Source organism: Coptis chinensis, chromosome 8 (genome assembly GCF_015680905.1).
Source record: "Coptis chinensis isolate HL-2020 chromosome 8, ASM1568090v1, whole genome shotgun sequence".
NCBI classification, from domain to species: Eukaryota; Viridiplantae; Streptophyta; class Magnoliopsida; order Ranunculales; family Ranunculaceae; genus Coptis; species Coptis chinensis.
The window spans coordinates 12,395,315-12,410,215 of NC_141463.1; the positions used below are offsets into that span (position 1 = coordinate 12,395,315).

Here is a 14,901-nt window from a genome sequence, read left to right on the forward strand (position 1 = left end):
GAGGAAAAAAGGGAGCTGACGTGGGTCACTGGGAGCATTTTCCACTACTCAGTATTAATGGTCTTTAATGAATTAGAAGCTGATTTTTGGTGGAGATGTTCTCCCACAATGCAGATCATCCTCACAAAAAATCAGTTCCTTTGAAGATGTAAAACCTCATAAAAAATCGTTTAGAATGTTATAAAATTATCCAACGACCCAATTTTTTTTAATTTCACAACAATTTTTGACAAAGTTAAACATATTCAATTGAACTTATTTTGTGTGGGGGTGTTCTATATCATGTGATGTATATCGACACAAAAAATTAGCCCTCAATTCATCTTGTAAGTCTACTTTTGGAAGTGAAGTAACTTTGGAGTCACTATATGGTGGAGTTCATATAACTATCCATTTAAAATGACTCAAAAAAACTACACCACTAAATATAATGAATTAGAAGCTGATTTTTGGTGGAGATGTTCTCCACACAAAAAAATCATCCTTACAAAAAATCAGTTCATTTGAAGATGTAAAACCTATTGGAAATCGTTAAATATCAGAAAAATTACTATGATAAAATGAAATTTCCTTACCATAATCCATAAATTCAAGAAAATTTCAGTGCCGGTAAACCGATATATATATAACAATAATAATAATAATAATAATAAAAACGGGACTAGAGTTGGACATATGAGGTTCACACCATTTATCTGGTCCTTCATTTATTTCTTCTTCTTCAAACACCCCTTTTTTTCCTTAACAAACCAAACAACCCCTCATTTCTTCTCTTCTCATTCCATTCATTCTTAATCAAATTTCGAAACTTTTTAGTCATACTATCTTAATTACCAACTTTTATAAGAAAATGTAGACACGTTTTTATTGTTTTTTCAAGAAAATTTTCAAGGAGGACTAGTGTGATGGATGTAAATAGTGATGATCAAAACTCTGGATGGTCTGAAGTGAAAAAGGTTTACTCTCTATTCTTTCTGTTGTGTAAAATTTTGTTATTTATTGAATTTTTGTGTATTGCTTATGTCAATGTAATGTACTAGGAATGAAAGAGTCTGAGTAATGGTTTTCTAGAATTTGGAAGTATGAAGGGCATTGTTCTGTGTGAGCTCAATGTCAAGTAATTTGCATAGTTGGTAATGTGTGAACTCTTTTTGTGTATTTGGTAATGTTTTTCTTTTTATGACAGATATTTTCTATATGTTAGATATTGTTTATATTGAAAGTGTAGCATGGGAGCTGAATTATTTGAATTTCTGGACGAAGATCATATAGTTCGACGAAAAAGGAAGGAAAAGTGCATAGTTATGAATAGGCTCGTTTGACTACTCTAAAGTGTTTGAACTTTACCTTGCATATTATGGCCTGGAAATTTAGATTTTGTATAGGGGAATTTATGTGGGGACTCCTAGAAATGGCTTTGCATTGATTTCACCTGGAGATAACTAGGCAACTGAGAAAAATGATAGAATGAATGCTGAGTGGTTATGCATGTATCCTCTTGGCCAGCGATTGGTCTGTGATATAGTCCATACATCTTTTGTACAAGGAAATCCTCATTTTTTTTTTTTTTTTATTTGAATCCTCATCAGTTTAGCTCTTTACTGTTTGTCTTGTTCATATCTGTTGTATATGATGTTCTATTTTAGAATGGTTGTTTGCTCGTAAGTACTTTTACTGCAGAATAGTTGGATGCTTAAGCACTGAAACTTGTTTCAAACATGTTTTTTATTCCATTGAAATTTTGAAATGGTATAGGGTTGACTTGATTGGGCTCTGTAAAATTTTGTTGAACTTTACTTTTGTTGATGGACAAATTCTTGTACATCTTTATTTACTTCCTACTTCTGATTTTGAATTATGGGTTACTACTTTGCAATGAACAAATCATTTTGGTGTTGTTCTTTTCGAGGAGATAGTATTGTTTTTATTACGACATATATTGGATGAAGTTTTGTTGACATCTTTATCACTGATATTTTATGTATTATTTCTTTTTCTTTTTTGGTGTTTCAGAAGCATAGAAAGTTTTCTATCCATGGTTTGGTTGGGGGATTTTCAAACAAAGTTCCTTCTAGCTTGGGGCACAATCCCTCCGCTGTTCGTGATAAAAGTACTAATTCAAAATCCAAACAGAAATCCCATGCCTTTAAAGCAGGACAAAATTTTGAAACACATGTTGAACCGGGTAATGAAAATTCTAAGGATATTTTGGATGAAGAAGATGTGGAGGTGCAGTGTCTTGATAAATGTATTGTTAGCGAAGACAGTGAACTTCCCAGTCTGTTGTCAGCTAAATGCAAAAGCATCACTAGCACAAATGACAAAATAGAAACTGTTCAAGTTGCTACTCAGAAAGAAAACTTAGATAGGATTCCCAAAATAAAGTGGGGTGATCTTGAAGATGATGCGTTAATGTTATGCGGTGCAAATATGGATGGAACTGAAATCAAATTTGGTGATCTTGGAGTTGATAATTCACTGACATGCAGGAAGACAGGGAATGCTGATGAATTGGTGTCGTTTTGTCCTCCTGATTCTCAGGACGATAAGAAAGTGGTGACTCTCGCAGATACAGAGAATCCTTCTACTGGAATGTTTCCATTGGTTCAGAGAGGTGAATCCTATATGGAGAACTGTAAGGTGATCAACGAGTTAGGCTCCAAAGAGACGGATCTATTGGATGGAGGCGAGAAAGTGCTGGGTGTCTATGAGTCATATTTTAAATGTCATTTGAATGTCAAGGCTGTGGTTGGTGATACAAGAGGTGGCTTGAATTCTAGTAACCCAGACAGTGTGGATAGCCTTTCTCTGCCCATTGAAGAGGCGGGAGCTATGATGATTTCTCATGGACAAAATAATAAACCTGAGGATGGTTCTGTTGCTATTCCCGGGGTACCAGATGAGGACAAAGTTTCAAGCTTAGCTGAGGGTGTCCAAGCTAGTTTACCGCCAGTCCAGGAAGGTGTTCCTGAATCTTCAGATGATATTTTATTATCATCTTTTAAAGACTGGAAGGAGTCACAGGATGGTATCATAAATGTAGATAATGTAAATACGGAGATTATGGATGCCCTTGAAGAAGGTGGATCAAGTGAAAGCAAAGAAAGGTTTAGGCAACGGCTTTGGTGCTTTCTGTTTGAGAATCTTAATAGAGCCGTTGATGAGCTTTATCTTCTCTGTGAACTGGAATGCGATTTAGAACAGATGAAAGAGGCTTTTCTTGTTCTTGAAGAAGCTGGATCAGACTTTAAAGAACTAAAATCAAGAGTTGAAGGTTTTGAGATTGGTGAAAGATACTCTTCTCAACAATTAGAGGGACTGCCAGTGAATATGAAGACTGACCATCGCAGGACACATGCTCTTTCTTGGGAGGTCAGCATACCCAGTCCTTGCTTTTGTAACATTAATTGAATTTGTTCATTTTTTTTTCTCATTGTATTGGTAAAGATGCATGAAGCGATTGGCGTACAATATCTATATTTGTAGAATTTATAAAAATGTTCATGAAAAAGAATTTTTAAAGAATTAGAGCGAAATTATTAGGTGGAAAAACTGATTGGGCGACCCAGTTTAAACTTTATGTTGCCATTAGAATGCTCATAGGCACATGTAATAACTAATAAGTATGCGATAATACAAATAAAAGAAAGAAAAGGTAATCTTTTTGTACAACTTAAATTAGTAAACACGATCATGTGAATGTTCATTGCAAAGAATCAAAAGCAACTTCTTAGATAAGTAAGCAGATTAAAGGACAGAGCTAGCTATAGTTAAAAACATATTTTCAATTCATGTCTGTGTTAATTCCGTTATGGTAAGAATGTTTTCTTTCTCTAATGCAAAGTCGTTAGTGACTACTGCTTATGTGCAGGTACGAAGAATGACGGCGTCACCTCACAGAGCTGAAATACTGTCTTCATCTCTTGAAGCCTTCAAGAAAATTCAGAAGGAAAGAACTAGCATTCGTAAAGGTCATGGTGCAAAAGCTCTGGAATCTTCTTCTGCAGGTCATAATCGTTCGAGTGATCTTCAAGGTAAGTTAGCTGGAAGAAGTGATGTAATTGGAAATGTTAAAGAATCAGTCACAAATTCAAGAAAGCAAAATGGAGTTTCAGATCTTGGTCGGGGACTTGGGAAAGGAGAGAAAAAGAATTTGGAAGGAAGAAGGTTTAGTAAAGCATATCTGGTGCAACATGGTCAACTTCCACCACAGAACTCATCTACTCCTGATCCTAATGCTTCTCAGATCTCTTTGACGGATGGGCCTGCTGGTTCTGTTGCTGCAAAGTGCAAGAGAGAACATCATGGATTAGCTTCTGAAATAGAGAAACAAGCGCTTAAGAAAGATAGACTAATAACAGACAACAAGACTGATAGAAATCCCAAATATATGGATCCTTTAAAAAGGCAAACTTCACTCCCTGAAAAAGAGAAGGAAAAAGAAAAGAGGGATTCTGCATCATGGAGGTCCCTGGATGCCTGGAAAGAGAAAAGAAATTGGGAGGATATACTTGCATCTCCCTTGCGTATGTCTTCTAGAGTTTCAAACTCACCAGGAATTAGCCGGAGAAGTATGGAGCGCACCCGTGTTCTACATGATAAACTAATGTCTCCTGAAAAGAAGAAGAAAACTGCTTTGGATATGAAAAAAGAAGCAGAAGAAAAGCATGCACGGGCTACGAGAATTAGAAGTGAATTAGAAAATGAGAGGCTGCAGAGGCTACAACGTACATCAGAGAAATTAAATCGTGTTAATGAGTGGCAGGCTGTTCGCACTAGCAAGATGAAAGAGGGTATGCATGCTCGCCACCAGCGCAGTGAATCTCGACATGAAGCTTATCTTGCTCAAGTTGCACGAAGAGCCGGTGATGAGACCAGTAAGGTAAACGAGGTTCGTTTCATTACTTCCTTGAATGATGAGAATAAGAAGCATATCCTGCGTCAGAAACTTCATGACTCGGAGCTTAGGAGAGCTGAAAAGCTACAAGTTATAAAGACTAAGCAGAAAGAGGACATTGCAAGAGAAGAAGCTGTGTTGGAACGTAGGAGGCTCCTCCAAGCTGAAAAACTGCAACGCCTTGCTGAGATACAACGGAAGAAAGAAGAGGCTCAAGTAAGAAGAGAAGAGGAACGCAAGGCTTCAAGTGCTGCCCGTGAGGCAAGAGCTATAGAACAACTTCGGAGAAAAGAAGTTAGAGCTAAAGCCCAACAAGAGGAGGCTGAACTCTTGGCCCAGAAGTTAGCTGAGAGACTAAGTGAAAGTGAACAACGTCGTAAGTTTTACCTGGAGCAAATAAGGGAGAGAGCTTCCATGGATTTCAGAGATCAATCCTCTCCTTTAGTGCGCCGTTCTTTGAACAAGGATAGCCTTGCGAGATCGACATCAACCAGTAACGTTGAAGACTGTCAAGCGACCAACATTTCAGGTCTAGGAGGTTCTTCTCTTGGAATTGGTGATACGGCACTTCAGCATTCACTGAAGAGAAGGATTAAAAAAATTAGACAAAGACTTATGGCACTGAAACATGAACCGACTGAGCCTCCAATAATTGCTGAAAATGCAGGCGCTGGATACAGGTCTCTTGTAGGAACTGCCAGAGCAAAAATTGGGAGATGGCTTCAGGAACTTCAAAGGCTTCGGCAGGCTAGAAAAGAAGGGGCTTCAAGTATAGGACTTATAGTTGGTGATATGATCAAGGTATTTGATTTACTTATCATGTTATGTGTGTAGTTGAGATGCCCTCGAAATGACGTTGACTCCGGTCTAACCAAATACCCCATAGGATCATAAAGGATACTAAGCTCCAAAGAATCATATCAGAGGTGATGTATTTTGTTGGTGGAAGCTTCAACAATGGATGAACATCAATAAGATTTAATAAATCAAACACCTAAAACTAGGGTTTATACCTTCAATCATGAAGAACAATTCCTTTAGAATAAATATTCAATAATAACCCCCTAACAATGAAGGCCTAGATGCCTTTATATAATAAACCCTGTTCCTAATTCTATTTAGAAACCAAAATAGAAACCTTACTAAATAACCTAGATCTAAAACAAATAGGAAACTCTTCTAACTTAATAAGACTACTAATAATATAATTAGAAGCTTCCATGCCCATGCATCATGCTCTCCGACTTGAAAGAAACTCGTCCTCGAGTTTGGTTGCATGTAGAGTTGCGAATATTCCGCAAAACTCTTATACTTTATCATCACCCTCCCGAGGTTCAAGAAAATTCGGCCTCGAATTTTGCCCAAATATTGACTCGTGAAAAAGACAAATGACCATAATGTCAAGTTCATGCCATCTAAAAATTTCCATTGAGAGGAAATTTGAGGCTGCAATCCATGAAATACGCACTGAATTTCTTTCTCTTTGTACTTCCACGGAGAAAAAAACATCACTAAATTAGAAAGGAAAGGATCCACATACTAACTTTCTGCTCGATTCACGCCTCCAAGAATAATATCCCTTGTGGAAGCATTGCAATTACCATTCTTGAAATTTGGAGGCTCCTCCAGATCTGGAAAAGATGACAGCAAGGGGCTGACACAAGAAGCAAAATTGGTGCTCACAATTGTCATAACACAGTTCCCAACACCATAACAACCATCTGTTGCAATCGCTTCCTGCTCATTCTTTTTCTTTGCTGTTAATGGAGTTACAAAAGGTGGAGGAAGAGGCGGAGGTGGTCGGGTAGGCTTGGTATGAATGCACTTTTCTGTATTCACTTTTGTTTGCGATTTTGAACTATCAACTGTTGTGGCAGTTGAGGTTACGACAACTTTGTGAGTTTCCATTGAACTTCTTAGCATGAGAGGTTCTGTCATGGTTGTTGTATACTGTTTAGCAATGCCCTCTTGAAGGTTGTGGTGTTGATGCTGCTCACGACCAAAAACATCTCCTTGAAGATTACATTGACTGATGTTGTAAAAATCATCAAAACCAGACTTTGGTGAAGCAACAGGTGGGGAGTGTGTAGCTTTTTGAAACAAAAGATGTTGACGTTGCCTCTCCCTTTCATGGTCAGGTGGTGGAGGAATTTCCCAAGCAGGTTCATCACAATGTCGGATTTTTCTTACTTGAGATGACTTACTAAGTTGATCAAGAAGAGAAGGTGGGGGAGTTCGCTTGACCAACAAAGGTGAATTTTTATGGTGATGGTAGTGACAATTTTTAAGAGCCCCTCTTTGCATGGTCGGAATCGGAATCATACATCGATTCGTGAGAGAAAAATTCGCATCCCTTCTCTGACTTGAACTTTCGTCTCAAACTAATAACCGGTGATGGAGGGGAAGGAGGTTCATACCCTTTTTGAAGGTGTAAAATTCTCGCAGCGGCTGCAATCCAAATCAAAAGCTTTCTCATAATGGTGATCGGCATGGTACTTCGACCCATGGAAACTTCGATGATCGGGCGGCGGCGGTGACTCTCTTTACTTCTCCTACGATACTCCATGATAATTAACCAAGAAAATTGAAGGATTTTTTTTTTTGCAGTGAATAGTGTTAAGTGAACAATGTTTCCTTAATTTTTTTTTTCCTAAAAAATCAACTGGCTCTTGATACCAAATTTGATGTATCTTGTTGGCGGAAGCTTCAACAATGGATGAACATCAATAAGATTTAATAAATCAAACACCTAAAACTAGGGTTTATACCTTCAATCATGAAGAACAATTCCTTTAGAATAAATATTCAATAATAACCCCCTAACAATGAAGGCCTAGATGCCTTTATATAATAAACCCTGTTCCTAATTCTATTTAGAAACCAAAATAGAAACCTTACTAAATAACCTAGATCTAAAACAAATAAGTAACACTTCTGACTTAATTAGACTACTAATAATATAATTAGAAACTCCCATGCCCATGCATCAAGAGGACTGAGAAAGGAGCCCACCCAATTCTTAACCAAAATTAATATTTGACCCGGAAACACACAATAAGCTCTAGGTCTAAGATTGAAAGCATCCAAACACACCAAGAGAGGGGACACCAAAACAGCGTACGGTTTAACAGACTCCCCATCTCTCCCACACAAATCTTTGTACACCTATTCTAGGAATATCAGGGATAGGAATGGGACTGTAAGGAGTTTCTGACTAACATAATATTATAAACTGGAAAAGCAAAAAGACTTGACCGAAAGGATACCTTAATTGCTGGGACGACACACTTGCTGATGATAGCTCTGTAGTATAGGAGGGAGCTCTTCAAGTCTTTTCATAAGGATGCTAGAACATCAGTCACCGTATCAGTCAATTCCTTTTGCAAAGCAAGGTCCCAAGATATAGTTCCTTACTTCCCTCAGAAGTCTAACCATGGGACATTTGAAGCTTGAACAACGAGCACACTGCACATAAATCCAGTTTTTTTTCTTTCATGTTGATATTCTGTTTGACAATTGTTAACGTGTATTAATATACTTTTCCGTTTCGGTGTTGTGAATCAGTTCTTGGAAGGGAAAGAACCTGAGCTACATGCATCTCGCCAAGCTGGTTTGCTTGATTTTATTGCTTCTGCACTGCCTGCCTCTCACACTTCAAAGCCTGAAGCTTGTCAAGTTACAATATACCTATTACGACTTTTGAGGGTGGTGCTGTCGATGCCGGCAAACCAGAGTTATTTTCTGGCACATAATCTTCTGCCTCCACTCATCCCTATGCTCTCTGCAGCTCTTGAAAGTTATATTAAAATTGCAGCATCTTTGAATATATCTGAAAGCACCAACTCAGAGTTGAGCAAAACATCTGTTGAGAATTTTGAGGCAGTGTCAGAAATACTTGAGGGCTTTATATGGGCTGTTACAACAGTTGTTGGTCATCTCTCCTCAGATGAAAGGCAAGCCCAAATGAGGGATTTTTTGCTTGAGCTTGTCATTGCATATCAAGTTATCCACCGGCTGAGAGAACTTTTTGCCCTCCATGATAGGCCCCAGGTGGAAGGGTCACCTTTCCCGTTACCAATTATTCTAAGTTTAAATATGTTGGTAGTTCTGACTTCAAGGCCAGGGGCTGTTTCTTCAATTGATTGCGTATCTTTTCCATCTAAATTGTTATATGAGAATCAAGAGATGGAGCACATAGAATCTGTTGATCTTGGGGATTCCTCTTTAAATTTCACTGATGGAGACCATAAATCTCTGCTATCTGGATTGAGTGACAGTAGAGATTTACCACTATCAGATGTTCCAGAAGATAGACCATTAGGTGAAAGTCGTCAAGATTTGTCATTCAGTGGCAGGGATCCTGATAAAGAGAGGACTGATGCATCTGATGAGTTGAACCATCATGTTTCATCTTTACAAATCCACATAACAAATGCCGCAGGTAAACCTCAGAAGGATCTGAAGATCTCGACTGATATTGCTGGAGGACAGAAGAACGACAATAATCAAACAGTGAAGCAGCCTGTAACGTTTCTTCTTTCTGTCATAGCTGAAACTGGCCTAGTTAGCCTTCCCTCATTGTTGACCGCTGTGCTGTTACAGGCAAATAGCAGGCTGTCGTCCGAGCAGGTAATCTTTGCTACCAGTATTGATTAATCGCAACTTAATGACTCCATGTTAGATAAGTTTTGTTTAGTGCATCCGAGGTGTCGGAAGGCTAGCAAGTGTAGTGTTTGTTGCAGATGACAACTTATTCTGTACCTTTTTGCTAAATCACATTGACACGGATGCATGTGTCAGTGTCGGACACGGCGACCTATATGACTAGGACACGGGGACACAACTAATTAAAAAGAAAGCTATTACTATTCCTTTGTTACACCACTAATTCTTGAGCTGAAGACCTTACCTATGAAGCACGGATACCTTTGTATTGGTGAAGTATCCGTGTCCGATACGTATCCGACACGGATACGCCTCGGATACGCGATTTGGAGTATCTGATTTTTTAATTAATTTTTTAATTTCCGATACGCGGGGGATACGCGAGGGATACGCGGGAATAGTAATCTCACAAAAAAAATTTGGAACTTCAACAAAAAAAAACTAAGTGAAATAAAATCCAAGATAAGAAGAGATGCAAGAGAATAAAGATGAAGTGAATTAAGATGTAGAAGATGACATAGTTGAAGTTGGACAACTTGATTGACAAATCCATTGTATTGTTTTTAACTTTTTTGTTGGCATTTGCTTGCAGCGTTATACACTTATATAAAGTTGCTGCTTAATGTGTTTGAATTGGCCATTTTATGAAGTAGAATTGCCATTTTAATTTTAATTTGGTGAAAAATGCTCAATTATATAATATTTATATATATATATTATTCAAACGTATCCATGACGTATCCGTATCTTATATTTTTGAAAAATGCGTGTCCGTCACAGATCCGTAATAGGTATCGTCCGTGTCGGTCGCGTATCCAGATATCCATGCTTCCTAGGACCTTACAAAGTGCCTCACAAATAATTAAGTATAAAACTGGATACCATCGATTTGTAACTATGTTAATAAATTATTAGCTTAGTCTTTTAGGTCATAGAAAAAACACTAGTTTGAAATCATATGCACAATGTGTCCATGTGTCTGTGTCCGACATGGATATTTTTGAAAATGTAGTGTCCATGTTACTTAGCTTTTTGGTACGTGGGTATATCTTCATTGAGACGAAGATCTTGATTCTACAATGTGACAGATGTCTAGTACGTACCTAAAAAGTTCTTTTGATTTCGTCCCATTTTCGCTAGGGATGGTAATTGGGTTAGGCTAGTATGGCCTTTGGCCGGATCTCATTCAGTCTGGGATTCATTGGGCTCAGGCCTTGTTTGGGCCGGTTTGGGCCGGTTCAAATGAGATATTCTGTGCAAGAGTAAACCCAAGTCCGGTCATGTGGGCTTGTCTTTTCAGGATACGATTTTCCTACTATGGTGTATTTTTCAAGTTTCGAGCTTGTGCCAGTTGCTAAAATGAAAGAAACAAATAGGATTTATTTTAATAATGATTATATAAAATATAAGTCAGAATGATAATTTGAATTTTCACATGAATAGAATGTTGGGGTCACCAAAAAAATAAAATAAAATAAACTCGAATCTCGACCATTTGAAATTGGCAGTTAGATTGTATAGAGTAAACAATAGCAGATACAATAAAAGCTAAACTTGTCAGGTAAATTTCTCTAGTGCATTCAATAAAGTTTGAACTCACTATGTGAATATCTGACCCACTCGCTATCTGAGCAATAGGACCCTCTTTTAAGTGTTCCACCTGAAAGGAATGCATAGACTATAGTCTACAAAATAAAAGCTAAATTTTGAATGTGACTTGGGTTGGATTTGCTTGAGTTTCAGGTTGGGCTTCGGTCTCTCTTTGGAATAAGTTTTCATTCCTAGGTTTGGCTAGCAATCTAGCATGTATACTTGGTTTGTAAGAAATTGTAATATGCATGTCTTAGTTTGTATGAATACCATAGGAAATGTGTTATGAGCTTTTGGCTGTCCTGGTGCTTGACTGCATTTAGAAGTACTCATTAGTGCAGTGTTGTCAGATCAAGTTAGATTAGTAGGGAAGTGTCTAGTGAACGTCAATCTTTAATAACTATCGCACAAAGTTAGATTGGTAGAGAAGTGTCTTGTGACACGTCAATCTTTAATAACTGTCACACCACCCTGCCTCATGTATTAGGTTCTTCTACCTAGTAGTTCATGGTTTCTATGCTTGGGTATTTGATGCTTCCAAACCATTTAGAAATAAAAAGCCTGTGAGCCTATCCTTGTCGTTCGTTTTAGTAGGATTTGAAAAAAGGTTGCTGTTTCTTCATGCTAAATGTGTATTACCTCATACATATTCGAATAGGTTATGTGACGGTTTATTTTGTTTTTCCGTAGACCATCAAATATTACAAATCGAAGATATAAGCACAACATGGGGTGAGATGGCTCTTATGACACAATCAGAAGAAAAGGAAAAGAAATACAAATGAAGTACCAGCAACCAACATAGACAAAGAAATGAACTTCCATTGAATAGATATCTAAGAGAAGACGTGTTTCAAACCAAATCCCTTTTATATCTCAGGATTGCTTTGAGCCTTTTTGACCATAGGACCAAAAGAGCATAATATTTTGGGATCAACTTGCATTTTATTTCCCAATTGATTGTATGAACTGATACTAATATACTTTTGAATTCTAGGGCTCCTATGTTCTTCCATCAAATTTTGAAGAAGTGGCAACTGGAGTGTTGAAGGTCTTGAATAATCTGGCTCTCTTGGACATTGCTCTTATGCAGAGCATGCTAGTAAGTGTACTGTTTTCGATTTGATCGTATTTGGGTCTTAACTTCAGCTTCATTCCACATTTCCACCTGTTGTTTCTTTATCAACATAGCATGACATAGTTTGAGATTTTCATTCAAAGAAGTGTTAATCTTTACATGGAATATGCACAGGCCAGGCCAGACCTAAAGATGGAATTTTTCCACTTGATGAGTTTCCTTCTCTCTCATTGCACAAGCAAATGGAAAGGAACTACTGACCAGGTGATTTTGAGTGGTTCATATTTTTTTTCTTGGAATCGTATCATAATAGTTTATGACTACTTTGTTAAAAGAAGTAGAATCTGGTTTATCGCGTGTTGTCATTAGTTACGTAGTATGTTACCGAAAAAACAGTTGCATACTGTAGTATGTACCTATGGTTAAGCTTCCTTTCAGACAGTTTAGATTGTTTATTACATCCAAATTACAAATAAATCTCTTATTATAGATAAAGATGGGAAAAGAAAAAATATAGATGGTCAATTTTGTGCGATTCTGCTTTTCAACTTAAAATGTCAAATTGTCAATCTGAAAACTTGAGATTCGAGTCAAATAATGTCTGAGGAGTAACTTTCACCAAGTAAAAAAACCCTAGGGGATTTTTCCTATTTTAGAGCCCAATTTAATTTCTTTTCATTGCGTTCTTAAGGGTGTTATTATTTCTCTATTCTTTTTGTATTGATATTACTATCCAAAACTCAATTTTGTTCAATGTGCTACATTTCGCTTGTGCTCTGTGGTACTAAGACAGAATTTTATGTATTTCACCTTTTGTCTCAGGTAGGCTTGCTTTTGTTTGAATCTCTACTGCTTCTTGGCTACTTTGCTTTGTTTCATCCAGGAAATCAAGCAGTCCTTCGGTGGGGAAAAAGCCCTACCATCCTTCACAAGGTTAGTTAATGATAAGTTCCATTGTTCCTTGAGCAATGGGTATAAAATAAGAATATGACCTATTCAACTGGGTGGACGCAGGTCTGTGATCTTCCATTTGTGTTCTTTAGCGACACAGAGCTGATGCCCATCTTGGCTGGCACATTAGTATCTGCATGCTATGGGTGTGAGCAGAATAAGGGTGTGGTTCAGCAAGAACTCAGTACGGAAATGCTTCTTTCCTTGGTCGGTTCATGCAGAAGTGGATCGCTTGCTACTATAGCACCCGCTGACAATACCATGACTAGTGATTTGTGTGAAGGTAGTCAGTTAAGCAATGAACCTAGAAAGTTTCAAGTTGAAGTACCAGTAAGATCCGGTCGTTGTATACCCAAAAGCACGCGGCTAAGTTTGGTCAAGGGAGGTGCTTCTGGAAGCAATGCAAGAGTCACCAAGGTGAGAAACCAGAGGGATGTTAAAGTGACATGTGCGACAAAGACATCTGAACAATGGTTACTCAAGCATAACCTACCAGCTGCAGAAGCGTCATCTACATTCATGCTACACAGTAGATTTCCTGTCAGCTTTGTGGATAGAGCAGAGGAGTTCTTTTCAGCAGGTGTCTCTCATATCTCAGAAGAATCGTAACTTGTGCTCAGACAAGACTGCTCTAGTAGACTAGTTGTACATTATAAAATCTGCTGCGCTGAAGACATCTGGAGTGTACTACAGCTTCTACTACCATTTCAAGCTGGTATCCTCTCGTGAGTATGGACTAAAACCTGTCCTCTAATTATTTCATGTGACACCTTAATTATGTCCTTCAATTTGGCCAGCATCACCAGTTGGGGTTGTTTTGAGATGAAAGTGAACATCGATCGTTACACTCCCTGAAGGTACTCCGACATGAGATTTATGGGATTTCAGGTTTCTTGAAGCCTTCCGATTTTGTCACTGCCTCAACTGGGGAATTTGAGTTGTGGACCCCAAAAAATGAGTTGCTGAGTAATATATATCGATGTGAAATTATTACCATGTTAAACAATTCCGAAACTATAGATGAAATTCTGGAAAAAAAAGATGTATGCTGTTCTTTTGTCGCTGTTTGTTTCCACTTGTGTACAAGTGCACAGGTTAATTTTATAAGATCGTGTAATTTATTCCTGTTCCCAAGAGGAATGCTAAGAAAGCATTTTTGGTTTATTTTATAAACACAAATATGAATAAAATGTCCAATTTTACACATGCTAATCTATTAGCAGGTATCAGCTCCTTGTCTTATATCACTGCACCAGCTAATCAGCCACCCATTCCCCTGGACCAGATTCTGCATTTCCCAGGTAATACACTGCAACTGATCACACATTCCTTGGAACAGATTGTGCACGTTGTTGGTCGATAATTATGGGGAAAAACTTATTGCGCGCAAGAGCTAAAGTTCACTTGCCACTTATATAGGTAGATCGTAATAGCTGGTGCTTCTAGGTAGAATACTAGTTCCCTTCGATCAAACTTTTGGAGGACCAATAAAATCGAGATTGAGGAAACAAAATTACAAAATATGAGTTTACAGGGTTGTGAGCCTACTGTACTTGCGTTCTTTTCACTAGGACACTATGGAATTTCAGTTTTTTGGATAATAAGTCCAATAGTATGAGTAAATAGTGATTAGTGAAGCAATTAGTTTAACTAGATGAATCAAAAACAAAACCTCGTTTTAGATAACAAGTTTCCTATTATCGAAGAAGGCTGTTTCCTT

The 14,901-nt window shown here is 37.8% G+C and overlaps 1 protein-coding gene across 2 annotated transcripts; it reads left to right on the forward strand.

Annotated features, from left to right (window-relative positions):
* Positions 1 to 677: 677 nt before the first annotated feature.
* LOC147479998 (uncharacterized) lies at positions 678 to 14,385 on the forward strand. Of its 2 annotated transcripts, XM_086576299.1 has the most exons (8): positions 678 to 956; positions 2,014 to 3,372; positions 3,872 to 5,698; positions 8,462 to 9,526; positions 12,150 to 12,254; positions 12,405 to 12,494; positions 13,053 to 13,163; positions 13,245 to 14,385. In XM_086576299.1, the coding sequence occupies exons 1-8, from the start codon at positions 906 to 908 to the stop codon at positions 13,788 to 13,790; spliced, it is 5,154 nt and encodes a 1,717-aa protein (XP_086432425.1). In that variant the 5' UTR covers positions 678 to 905; the 3' UTR covers positions 13,791 to 14,385. The 2 variants fall into 2 exon arrangements, with proteins under 2 accessions (XP_086432425.1, XP_086432426.1); XM_086576300.1 differs by lacking the exons at positions 12,150 to 12,254; positions 12,405 to 12,494; positions 13,053 to 13,163; positions 13,245 to 14,385 and adding an exon at positions 11,843 to 11,999.
* The last annotated feature ends 516 nt before the right edge of the window (positions 14,386 to 14,901 follow it).

Excerpts from the sequence above, each read along its gene's own strand:
- LOC147479998 (XM_086576299.1), top strand. The coding sequence starts at position 906 with ATGGATGTAAATAGTGATGATCAAAACTCTGGATGGTCTGAAGTGAAA. Across the intron at positions 957-2,013 it reads GATGGTCTGAAGTGAAAAAG|AAGCATAGAAAGTTTTCTAT; the intron begins GTTTACTCTCTA and ends TTGGTGTTTCAG. Across the intron at positions 5,699-8,461 it reads TAGTTGGTGATATGATCAAG|TTCTTGGAAGGGAAAGAACC; the intron begins GTATTTGATTTA and ends GTTGTGAATCAG.